The following is a 12,766-nucleotide window of genomic DNA, read 5'->3' as shown; positions in this document are numbered from 1 at the left end:
GGATAGATATAAATTATGCTCAACTTGAATACCTAAATAAAGCCAATGCATTTATTTTAAATTTCAAAGACATAAATATATTGTTTTTATAAATACGGAGTATATCATTGCATTTCTCATTATATTAATAATGTACATAGTGTTTTATACTTGGCTCTATCTCATTTAAATGAGTATTTTCAAGTGGTTAAGTTGAATTCAAATTGGTGTTTTAAATTTATTTTTATGTATATGCTTTGTTTCATTTCATAGAATCATAAGATGAGATGAGTTTGATTCACAACGACAATGTCATCTGGAAAAGAGTTGATTCTCAAAATGGTCTTCCGACTATGACTTTTTCTCGGTTTAGTAACTCGACTTTCAATTGCACCCAATGTAGTCCCTCAACTATTGAAAATTAAGTCAAAATGTTTTTCCATTAGTTGGTCGTCAAAAATGAGGGCAAAAATGAAATTTCTAACTCTTTTTTCCACCTATTTCATTTCTGCAAAAATTAGTGTAAAAATTATACCCTCTTTTCGACATTTTTTTGCCATTTGAAGAATCTCTAGAAACTATAGAGGGTATAGATATGAGAAGAAGCATAAGAAGCAACGACGAAACAAGAATCTCGAATTTTCCATGGTAAGAAAACATGAAGGTATGTGGTGGAAATTATTTGTTTTTTCATTGTCAAGTACAAGATGAAGTTGGTTTATTCAACTTTAAGAAAATCTGAAAATTAGTTTGGCTTTGTGTTGGGTTCTAATCATTACTAAATCCTGTTGAAAAATGGTTCATCACCTACGTCATGCATCTTTCCAAAAATAAATTTTAGTTTCTTGAATCATGCTTGGTTTGAAATTTAGAGCAAGTTTGGCATTTTTCCTGTTATTGTCGTCTGTGTAGAGGTGCTGTAAATTTTTTTTCATGAAATGGCGAGGACGAGATGTTAGACTCAATTTATCACATAATATTATAATATGCAATAAACAGGACCGTACTAACCTCTAACCGTAGCTCTTAGTCAAATGCCCTGTTTGTAGTTGCCAAAACTCTTGACGGTAGACCGTCAGCCATATTTGGCTCATACTTGACTCAGAACCCTAGATGGTGTATTGGTGTATATTTGGCTCATACTTGATTCAGAACCCTAGATGGTGTATTGGTGTTTACTGAGCAGTATGAATACCGTGACTGTATGTGCTATATAATGAATAATCCTGTATCCCATCAATCCAGGTTTATATAGGCACAGAGTCTGCTGATTAGATAACAACTCTTAGTTATTTAGTCCAATCAGATTTCCTAATAAGCCTAATTAACTTGCACCACTTAAATTAAGGCCTTAATATAATATGTGTATATTATTTAGGGAAAATCTCACATTCTCCCACTTGGTGCAAGTATTAGCACAACCCTCATCAAAGAACAAAACACACGAATCATAATGATATATCCTCTATTTACAAATCAAAGTAGTATCCATTATGGTCACATGCATTTTAATTCTCCAACTTAGGCCCCTCATGAACAAACCCAATGTTTATTCTCAGTAACCTAAGGGATGTTTCTCAAAATATATTATGTGCACAACTGAAGAGAAGAAACCATCCAAAAAACTGTATGATCTCTAAAATCCTTAAAAGCATGCCTTAAGTAGAGATCTCTTAATGTTAGCATAATGCTAACTGTATTCCATGACTTCTTTATAACTGAACTTAAACACTATCTCTAATAGTTAAGAGCTCGGAGTTGACACGTCTGTCACTCCCACTCATTGAAATAGCCAAAAGACAGTTAAGTCACAGAAGTATTCCAATAACTTAGATAATGAACCAAAACTCTATGTCCATAAATTTGAAATCTTAACATACACCATAACTTCCCAAATAATCTCAATGTCCACTTTAAAAAGAACTGAAACATTATGAGTGTTACTTTCATGTCTCACAAAATTGTTTTGAGCCTTACAAATAAAAAATGGCCCAGGAACAATTTTGAAGAAACTAGAGACTCTACCAAAGCTAAAGAATAACAGTGTACTACAAGTTAAATGTTTTTATTCTATTAAACTCATTAATATTTGTTACAACATTTTCATAAATATGTTGCACAACCAAATGTTCCAAGATTTGAACTTATGAATTTATACGAACAAATACAATATTTAATACTTGTGAAATTGTATGGACTTAGTGTTTGACATACAATCCAATTTGCATTGGAATATACGTAAAGAATAATTAAATCCATAATCTTTAGTGGAGCATCTTAATGATCTTTTCTAAATGATCACTCCCACTGTTCTTCAGCAGAATTAATGATATACACACTCATAATTGATTTTGACCAACTAATAAATGAAGATACAATTCCCACCATTAGTTGGGCATACTAAATAATCAATATTTGGTTCCAATTAAAGTCCAACTAGATAACGAAGATATAATTCTCCACCATAGTTGGACATACTAAAAGAAACAAAATACACCTTCCAAAACCAAGTTGAAATTTGGCTCGAAAGATACATTTTATTCTTTGGAAACCAAAAAATAAGTATATCATATCACGTAACTTACTATAGTTAGTCCAAATAACCAAGTAAGTCCCGTGGATTAAATAACAAGAGTGGCTGAATTTTGGGAAATAACTAAATACATGTTTTGCCAATGCAAACCATGAAACTTAGAATTATAACTGAACTAAATTTATAAATTCTAAGGAATTATGATAAAATTATTATCTTACGGGTTGAGGAATTTAGAGACATAAAACTTGCCTGTGGGCTAAAGTTTTAGTCCTATTTAAATCCAATTTAGAAAACCCTTATGATAATGGTTTTTATCTCAATTTACTAAGTAGCCAGAAGAATCTAGAGACATAAAACTTGCCTGTGGGCTAAAGTTAATTCAATTAGATCCAACTGAAAAAGTTTTATTTATGATGAAACAATCATCAAATGAGTTGAAGAATCAAGTGACATAAAACTTGCCTGTTGGCTAAAGTTTTAATTCAATAAGATTACAACCCTTATGATAAAAACTTAAAGAAATCAAGTTCCTTTTCCTTAACCCCGTGGGCAATTCAAGAAATATGACCCAAAGTTTGCATCATAAATTGACTTCATGATAGAATTGAAATTATTTACAAATAACTTTAAAGTAAATAAATTGATTTATTTCTATAAAACTACTAAACTACATTCCGATATATAATTGCCTGTGGGCTAAATTATGATCGTAGTCCAGTATTTCACCCTAATTAATTATACAAATATAACGAAATTGACTGTGGGCGAAATTCCATCATATTACACAGTAGAGGATAGGCGTTTATGGCGAGGCAAGTTTGAAGCAATTGGTGTTGCCGATGTTAGTTCTGCTTTTTGTTGACATGCACTCACCAAATTGGGGTGAGATAGTCTAGTTTGACGATGCGTGGGTTTGGTCTCCAATTTAGTGACCTTAATTGGCGATGCAAAAGAGAGAAACCTCATTTTTAACGCTAATTTTTGCAAAGATGAAGCAAGTGGATAAAAGAATTGAAATTTTACTTTTGCCCTTATTTTTAATGTTCACGGGAAAACTAACAGGACCATTTTGGCTTAATTTTCAATAGTTAGAGGACCACATTGGGTGCAATTGAAAGTCGAGTTACTAAATTGAGAAAATATCATAGTTGGAGGATCATTTTAGGAATTAACTCTCTGGAAAAACTATGTATGTTACGTTGTATCACAAACCTGGAAAACTACATACAGATCAGAGCACTAAATGATAGTTAGAAAGGCAAAATTAAGCATGTCTATTGTATATAAGCAAACACTGATGTTTAATCTAGTTTCTTATACAGATTCCTTCCTAAGCAAAATGCTAAAATAAAACCTCAGACAAAAGACCAGTTGATGAACATGAAGCATATAGAGTGTGGGTTTTCTTCTTCATTCAGCACTTTCCATGCCACTGCCCTCTCGTATGAAACCGGCCTCCCCATGCTTGACAAACAGATGCCGCCTTGAAGACAAGTGAAGCCCTGTTGCCGAAGATGCAGAAAAGAATAACGATAAGTATCAATTGAAGAATGTGTTCTATCTCAACTAAAAGTTTAAACAGATAGCGAGACTACATTTAGCAGTCGCCCGCCCAACACAAGCATCGGTTTTGCATATCCTTAAGGAAAGTATGGGGTATGTTTACAGGCAACACGTTTGAAATGATGCATTGTTGTTCATACAATGAGCAAATCTATTAGTGTGGCAAGGCAAGACTAGGCAGGGAGGTGCGATGCAGTAATGCTGCTGCATATTTTCTGTTGAGTATAAGTTTTACCAGTTTAGGTTTTAGTTGAGATGGAGCACATGTTTCAATTTGGTATCAAAGCCAACCCCATGTCAAAAGTCATGCATTCGAATTTCCGCGCCACCCGATAAAAAGAGACTATAGTCAACGTGTTGCTTAGTAGAGCCCCGTCAAAAGTAACTAGCTCGCACACGTGTTGAGGAGCACATGCTTCAATTTTTTATACTACCCTCAATGTATAATTGGATGAATTGCAGCGTAATGGATGATGGATGTATGCATATATGAGTAAGAATGCAGTTGTGTTGCATACCTGCTGCATAATCTGTGGAAGCTCTGAGAAGAGTGTTTTTCTGCCATTGTCATCAAAAACCTTTTCCAGAGTAATATCTTGGAGTGCAACTAAGGTGGTTTCAAGCATATCAAGTCCTGCTTCGTTTGCGAATGAGAAAACAGTCAATGCCTGCAGACAAAAAGGGTTTACTTTCTTGGAGTACCAACAAACATTTCTCGTTTCACAAATAATTGTTTGTGTTTACATTTTTCCAGAGTTGTCTGATCTGATGCAGGAAGGAATGGAAACTTGAAATAGTTTATAATAATACCTTTAAAGAGCAACACATAAGAGCATCTGAGTGGTGCCATAATGATTTGAGGATCGATTCGCCTCCTTCACTAGCAGATTTGAGAAGATCCAGGCCCAAAAAGAATCTGCAGCATTTCAACATGTCAAAAGTGGATGGGAAGAACAATCAATGTTCAAACAGAGTCATAGTTACTACTCTTAGTTGATCTATGTTTATTCAGAGCAAGGCACCTATAGCTTTGACAGATCCAACGGGCAAGAGTATGAGCTTCAGGTGTGCCAGGTGGAGGGCGCAGACCGGCATGAGGACTAAGTTGGGAAGGAGACAGAGCCAATACTACCCTTTGAACAGACGATATGATACTGCGCACATATTGCCGAGCCATAGCAGCTATGCTTTCTTGAAGATGGATCTCGAATGCAAATTGGAAAGCAATTGTCATAACTGATTTGCTGGTACTGCACTGTTTGGATTGATCACCAGTTTGCCTGGTTCCAGCTGTTCCAACTTCAAGCGTTGATGCTAGGTCAAGCGTCCGGTTTGGACTCGAGGCATCCTGCATAATGATGACGACGATCACAATATATAAGCACCAGGTAAACAAACTAAAACAATCTGGCTGATAATAAACACACGATTTTGCTCACCGTTCTAGAATCTAGAGGAATGATTCGGAAACCAGAGGGAAGAAGCGGTGCATCATCAGCAAACGAGGCATCTATGGGAGCGAAGATGAGTTCAGCACAGGTGCCAACTGCGTTCTCATCCACTCCACTACAAAGCTGAGGAAATGTAATGAATACAAAGATCAGAAACAGTTGCTCAGAGTATTACATTGACTAATTAAACTCTACAAAATATTTAAGCAGAAAGCTTATTTTGCACCATTGTATTACTGAGTACTATACTATTTAGCACATTGAAAGATTCAAATTATCATGAATTACTTGGAGCAGGAAAAACATACTTGTAATAGAAAGATGTCACCGGCTGTCAACATATCTTCTCGAAAATGGCCCATGTTTTCCAGTCTAACTACCTCCATAAACTGTTTTACAGTAAAGAAGTATATATGCTCAGTTTATGGCTTTTGATGCCAGAAATTTTTGTAGAAATTAGACACTGGCACCTTATTGGTTGGAATTAAAAACTAAGCTACTTGCCTCTTCATGCTCTATGGTCTGAGCCAATGGAAGAATAACCTGTCCGCCAAAACTTCCCGTTCGGGCTACTGGTAAACTACAAGGACCAGCTTTAACTGCAACAGCTGAATAAGCATCAATACTGCTATCTGCCCATTCTGACCGGTGTTCTCGCAAGAACCTTAGAAGGATTGCAGGAGGTACATTCTGCCAAAAAAGAAGAAAGATGGTCTCACGGAGTGCCAAGAAAGACATAAAATCATTCACTCCGAAAACAATACCCAGTAGGCAATGAATGTACTTTGACTACAAGCGAAGAACAACTCTTTGAGACATTCCAGGAAGAGATTCGAGTTAAAACGAAGCAAATATTTCAGAGCAGAACCTCAACGAAATGTGATAATCTCACACAAACAAGAAGAAACACTCCAAGATCAGAGTTATGATCATAGCGATAACATTGTCACGTTAAGTAACTGTCGTATATTAAATTTTTTTGCAAGACGAGGGAAACCTCACAACCCTTTCGAGTGTGAGTAGACCCCACCTTGTGACCCTAGCCGGCAAAGGACCACGAGGAAGTAAACCAGCCTAGGTTACCCATAGCTGACCGGCTCAAACCTGTTGTATATTAAATTTGTCACTTGGAGCTACAGACCTATATCCTCACGGCTTGTTATGGAAATATACTTAATCAAATTGTTTTTTTCTTGTAGAGCCTAACAAATATACTATACCATATAGAGCTAATGTTTCCTATTGCTTTAGCAGATGTACTCTGTATATCGGCATTATCCTTACCTGTAATAGCATGGAAGCCTTGGCACAGAGCACTGCACCACTCATAGGTGGAAGTCCATTAGCATAAGGAAGATTTGCACCCATCAATTTGGCTGTAGAGGAATTCACCATAATGGTAACATCATCAATACCATCACTCTCAATCATGGACCATCCCTCATCAGTAAAACCATTTACGGCCTCATTAAAACCCCTGCACAATATAAAGTTAAGTATATACATCCTGAAAGTTTACAGAAAATGTTGGGATTACGTAACCTACTTGCTTAATCTTTGGCTAAGCGCACGCAAGGCTGCCGGTCTTCGTCCCCAGCCAGTCACAGTAGGCTGAGAAATTTCTTGTGAGATCTGCCTCAAGTGACGTAAAGCCTGAAAAGTGATTCCAAGTCGCGGTGGAATACAAGTTAACAACAATGACATATCCTTTAGCCTAAAAGACAAACTCAGAGTACACAAACAACTTTATACTTAGAGGGATCATCAAGGAATCAATTGTCACAATGATAAGCAAATATATGAATATAGACGACAAATCATTCATACCGCTAGTGTTGTCCTCTGGGAAAGAAGCGTTGATGACTCATATAATGGACGCAACACTTCAGGAACACTCCAAGGCTGTTTGAGAAGATGGGAAGGTTTTGTCAGTAAAACAAGCACACGAATCATAGCCACCAGTAATTTAAAAAAGTTTATTAATGCACCTCTAAATCAACATGGTCAACTATATGGATTATTGATCCACCCCCTTCACAGGGCCTTATGAGATATCCACTTGGCATCATTTCTGCTCTCACAAAATGCTGCACTGGGGGCATGCTAGGACCATTCTGAGTGTTGTTCAGTGACCGTTCACATATCTAGAATGTACACAAATGCAGGGAAAAGAAAACGTTACATTTCAAAGCGCGATATTATTCCTCACTTCCAATAACATAAAACCTCCTAGTTTGCTTTATTTTTCACTTGCAGTATATCTATTATTGTTGAGACGTACCACTAGGCTACCGTCTTCCATAACAGATGTATATCGCAGTAACCAGAAGTCACGAGCTGGTGCGAGAGTAGTAGGAGCATAGAGCTGATTCAATTAAAAACCCAAAAGATTCCTTTAAGACAAATCAACAAACATATTAAGGACAAAATAGGTATCAATCCCAAAAGGACTAAAACTAACCTGCATGTATAGCAGTTCAACGGTGCCACCATTTCCAGTAGACATTGCATTGAGAACATCCACAGCTCGGCAATCACGAAACCATGATGGCCGATCTTTAAGGATTTCAGCAACCTGGATTAAGTGACAGGCATATTACTATTTGTAATGCCCAACAGTAAAGTAACTAAGACTAAGATGTTTCATTTAACACACTTACTCTTGTAGGTTCCAGACCCACAAGACCGCATGCTCGCGAGGCTACTCCAACGCAACCATGAGAAATAGCAATGATTCCAATGGAATCCGGACCAGGCTGTAGACAAAAGGAAAAATGGAGTTTAGGTCACAATAACTGAGCAAGATGAGTGTGCCATAGACCAATGATCAAATTGTTAGGATCAAGCGCTTACCACTTACGCCAAAAGCTATAGCTAGTAGCAGCGAAGGCGCAACTTTATTTCCTTATAGACTGCCATCACATTTTCAAGAGGCAGGATGCTAGACTTGGCCCTTCACCGGCCTCCGCCCAATACAAACAGATAATTATTTCATAGTAAAACTAACTCTTTTGACAACACAGTAGAATTCATGGATGAGCAGAATTAGAGAGTGAAATAGGTTAGATGAGGGCTAACCTTCATCCCAGGCATTTGGACCCACTCCACAGCAGTTCCAGTAGCCTTTGATAGAAACTCTGTTAAAGTCTCCTCTGCTAAGGACAAGAGTCTGGGGAAAAAAATACACAAATTCAACCTCCATGAGTGGACAAAGTAAATGGAAATTTGAAGAGCTAAAAAAAAGAGTTCTCCATTTACCCTGCAGGGCTTGCATCCCTTGGCGGAGGACGCTGAGGAGTCAGATTGTTCTGACCACTTGTCACCACAGATTCACAGCTATTGTCTGTGGTAGTCAGGGCTGCCTGTAAAATAAATCATCAAAATAAGAAATCATTAATGGAGCTAACTAAGAAGAAGAAGAAGAAGAAGAAGAAGAAGGAAGGCAAATTATTTACATTTTGGGTATGCTGGCGGAAATAGCTGTTCTCATACACCAAATGTGAAACTTGCTTCTGCAGCCTATCATTCTCCTCCATCAACAGCTTGTTCATTGCTGTCAACTTTCGATTCACGGCTTGGAGACGAGACGACTCTTTTCGCTGTTTTTCCCTGCATCTGTATACCAAAGCAAATACAACAACAGCTATAATCAATAAACTTAACTATTAGGCCTCCACCCAACAATCCCCTCCCAGCCAGTCCTGTGCTCTTGCTAGGACGCAGTCACGTCACCTCGCTCTAATACCACTTGTGAGATCAAGCGCTTACCACTTCCACCAAAAATTATAACTTGTAACGAAGGATCACATTTTCGAGAGCCAGGGGCAACAATCCCCTGGTGCTGACTTGGCCCTTGCCAGCCTCTGCCCAACATTAACAACACCAACACCAACACCAACACCAGAGAGGCAGAAAATGAAAATCAACAACCAAAACAGAAGAAGAATTGATGATATACCTTCTATTCTGAAACCAAACTTTGATCTGTTTTGGCTCGATATTGGCAAGAAGTGGGCACTCCCTGATGAGCTGCTGCCTGCGAAGAGAACTTGGCTTTGGACATTCATGATACAGCCTCTCCAGAGCCTCGATCTGCTCCGGTGTGTACCGCACATATTTCCCATTGTCCAATCCCATTTTCCCACTATCTTTACAGCTCGATGTCACCGCCATCATCACTTCATAAGCAATAACAAATCAATCAATTTCAGAACCAATAACCTTCAAATTTGCCTGCAAGCATAATCTTTCAATTCTCACCTTACTTCCAAAATCAAACATCAACAATATTTCTTTTCATTCAACCAAATTTTGTAGCTTTAACCAAAAACCCTAGAAAACAACAAGACACAACAACTTTCTTCCTTTCCAAGGACTAACTACACAAAACAAGATGAATTTGAATAAACTAGCTATACTAAATCATATATAGATATACTACGAGTTTGCAGGGATCAATATACCAATAATCAAACTGAAGTAATTCTATTATGTTTTTTCACAGCTCACTCCCACTCAAAAGTAATCCTATCATATCATGTCTGCTTGTTTATAATATACTAAAGATAAATAACGCCACGTATAATTTTTTTTTTTTTTGAATGAAGTCCCAACATCCATGTATAGATAAGAACACAGTAGGGATGATTCGAATGAATTGGAAGCTTGTGTGTGAAGCATGGAAACTTTCAAACACTTAAAAACCAAGAAATGTACTGAAAAAGAAAAAAGAAAAACACGCACACACAGACACAAAGATACATAACTGTATGATTTGCAGCTAGGTAGCTATATACCTCTGTCCTTTTTCTCCAAGCTAAAAAGGCTTGAAAAATAAATTAAATTCCCCGCTTATTATTCAATTCCACTCTGTACCGTACAAACGCTTCCTTCACAGCCACGCAGCGTGAAGCACAAGGCTGCTGAGATCTTCCATCATTCACCTCACCCCAACAACCAACCAAGCCTCAAAAACGTGAAACGCCCCACTCTTTCTCAACTCTAAACTTCTGTTTGTATATAGGATTTGTTTGTGAGTGTATGTACGTGTATATATATATGCATATATATATATATATGTATAAATGAAGAACAGAAGAGAGTACGTGCTTGAGAGAGAGAGAGAGAAGAAGAAGAAGAAGGCGCTTCTCATTTGTTTCATCGCATGTTTTGCTACTCCTTAAATCAGGCTGGAATTTGTTTTTTTTTTATTTATTATATATTATTAATTATACTGTGGAATAAATTATTCTATACACACAGTTGATGTGGGAGAGAGAGAAATTTAATAGAAAAAGGAAGAAAGGGTGCGGTTTCGGTTTCTCTCTCCAACTTTGCCTTTTTCTCTCTCTACCATCTGTCCCTGGTTTGGCATCAGGAGGAGGAATGGGAATGTGACCCACAAAAAAAAAAAAAAAAAAAAAAAAACCCAACGTTTCTTCGTTTGCGCCTCTCCTTTATTCACCATTATGCCCTCTACCCCCTTTTTTTCCCAAAATAGAATTGCCTCAAATCCGCCAAAGTAAATTGTTGTTTGGTAGCATTATAGTTACTTTTCACAAGGAAACTCTCAATTCGTGTATTTTTCACTCTAACTTACCCACGCTTAGTTGGAAGAAGGAACCATTTTTTTTTTAAAATCTGTCGGGTCTTTCTCCGTCTGTTTAACGGTCAGAGTTCATTGGCTAAGGATAAATCGTCACTTGCGAGAATCAAACTCGAATTCTCCCGAAATTCTTTCTCACAAAGAGAGCTCACTTGCCACTTGAGCTACCGCATTGGGTTGGAAGGAAGGAATTAAAGAGGAAAAGAATTATAAGTTGATTGTAAAAGAATAATGTGGAATAAAGTAAGAATTTGAATCACAATATTTGGTAGGAAGCAATTGAATTATTGGGGAGGTGAAGGAAAGGAGTGACATAAAGACTAAAATGTCTTTGTGTAATAATAATAATAATAATAATAATAATAATAATAAATAATGTAGCAAAAATCGCACCTAGGTGCTAGGTGGTGATCGATCGCTCGGCCACCTAGACTTCTAGTGGAATCGCTGTTCTAGGTGGCCTAGGCGCCAACTAGGTCGCGGCGGACTAGGTGGCTTAGGCAGTCATCTAGACGTCTACGCTACCGGTTAGCTATTTGTTCATGTTTTTCAAATGGGTTATTTTGCTCAAACCGATGTCATTTTAGTGAAATAACCCTAAATTGTTCAAATCGATCGCAAATCCAAAAATCTAATTAAAAAAAAAAAATCGAAACCGGGTACTCTAATATTAATACTTTGTGAGTAGGGTAGTGACTTTGTGTTATATTGTGATTCATTAAATCTTTATACAATTTAAAATTCTAGATGTTTTTTAGGTTGATATTTAAATTTTAGTACTAACTATTAAAGTATTAAATAGTTTATAATTATTTAGTATTAAATAATTTTTTTTAAAAGCTTTTAAATAAAATAATAATAATAATAATAATAATAATAATAATAAGGGCAAAAAGGTCATTTCTACATATTTTTCCTTTCCATGCTATGTTGAATTAGAATTTATAGGGTAGGCATGAATTTCAATTCAACAAATGTAGGGAATTGCAATTCTGTGGAATTCGAATTTCTTTCAACCAAACATTGTAATTTTGGGCTCAAAGAATTGTATTGTAATTGCATTTCAATTACACACAACCAAACACCACATTACTGTTTGAAAGGAGTACCTAAGTGGGTCGAGTCGAGCATGATTCTAATACCAGTACCAATTATACCATTTCTCACACAAAAGTCCTATTTGGTAAAATAATTAGTCTATCAGTCAATTTTGACTTATTTGACCACTAAGAGTTATTTGACTTGGTTAAAAAATCAATGTAATTGTTTGATTAATCATCAATTTTTGTAACTCCAAAATGCTAAATTCAAAAAGTTGCTCAAAGTAATTTTTTCAATTAGCTTTTTGAGGAAAAAAAGTATACCAAACAGCTATCAACTAATAGCTAATTTACCAAACACTTTACTACATTCAGCTAATGTTATCAACTAATTATACTGCCTAACCTAATTAGCTAGCAGTCATTTACCAAACAGGACAAAAGTCTTTTTAATACGGTTTATCTCTCCCATGTGATTTAGGAACTATTATATAAGAGCGAAATTTATTAGTCGCATCTTCAAGTAGTAATTACCATACACACTTATATTAAACACTAGTTTTATACGCGCATTGCGCGAATATGTTAATGC

General features: G+C 36.5%; 1 protein-coding gene across 4 annotated transcripts; it reads right to left on the bottom strand.

Moving 5' to 3' along the window:
* Positions 1–3,674: 3,674 nt before the first annotated feature.
* Positions 3,675–10,689, bottom strand: LOC116022371 (homeobox-leucine zipper protein ATHB-15-like). Of its 4 annotated transcripts, none has more exons than XM_031263077.1 (19): positions 10,326–10,689; positions 9,488–9,762; positions 8,985–9,144; positions 8,788–8,891; positions 8,608–8,698; positions 8,190–8,285; positions 7,991–8,104; positions 7,811–7,894; positions 7,518–7,673; positions 7,357–7,431; positions 7,076–7,182; positions 6,814–7,006; positions 6,034–6,219; positions 5,838–5,918; positions 5,518–5,652; positions 5,101–5,426; positions 4,889–4,994; positions 4,597–4,746; positions 3,675–4,017 (listed from the first exon to the last, which is right to left on the bottom strand). In XM_031263077.1, the coding sequence occupies exons 2-19, from the start codon at positions 9,703–9,705 to the stop codon at positions 3,871–3,873; spliced, it is 2,529 nt and encodes an 842-aa protein (XP_031118937.1). In that variant the 5' UTR covers positions 9,706–9,762; positions 10,326–10,689; the 3' UTR covers positions 3,675–3,870. The 4 variants fall into 4 exon arrangements, with proteins under 4 accessions (XP_031118937.1, XP_031118935.1, XP_031118936.1 ...); XM_031263075.1 differs by having other exon boundaries at positions 9,488–9,707; positions 10,326–10,688; XM_031263076.1 differs by lacking the exon at positions 10,326–10,689 and adding an exon at positions 9,790–10,070 and having other exon boundaries at positions 9,488–9,707.
* Between the last annotated feature and the right edge of the window lie 2,077 nt (positions 10,690–12,766).

The sequence above is a fragment of the Ipomoea triloba genome, chromosome 6 (genome assembly GCF_003576645.1).
Source record: "Ipomoea triloba cultivar NCNSP0323 chromosome 6, ASM357664v1".
Taxonomy (NCBI): domain Eukaryota; kingdom Viridiplantae; phylum Streptophyta; class Magnoliopsida; order Solanales; family Convolvulaceae; genus Ipomoea; species Ipomoea triloba.
This window is presented reverse-complemented; position numbering and strand designations above follow the sequence as displayed.

Bases quoted from the DNA above. Each gene is read 5' to 3' on its own strand.
- LOC116022371 (XM_031263077.1), bottom strand. From the start codon at position 9,705: ATGATGGCGGTGACATCGAGCTGTAAAGATAGTGGGAAAATGGGATTG. The intron at 9,145-9,487 runs GTATATCATCAA...TTTGGTATACAG, and splicing joins GTTTGGTTTCAGAATAGAAG to ATGCAGGGAAAAACAGCGAA. The intron at 6,220-6,813 runs GTAAGGATAATG...CTTTTTTGGCAG, and splicing joins AGGCTTCCATGCTATTACAG to AATGTACCTCCTGCAATCCT.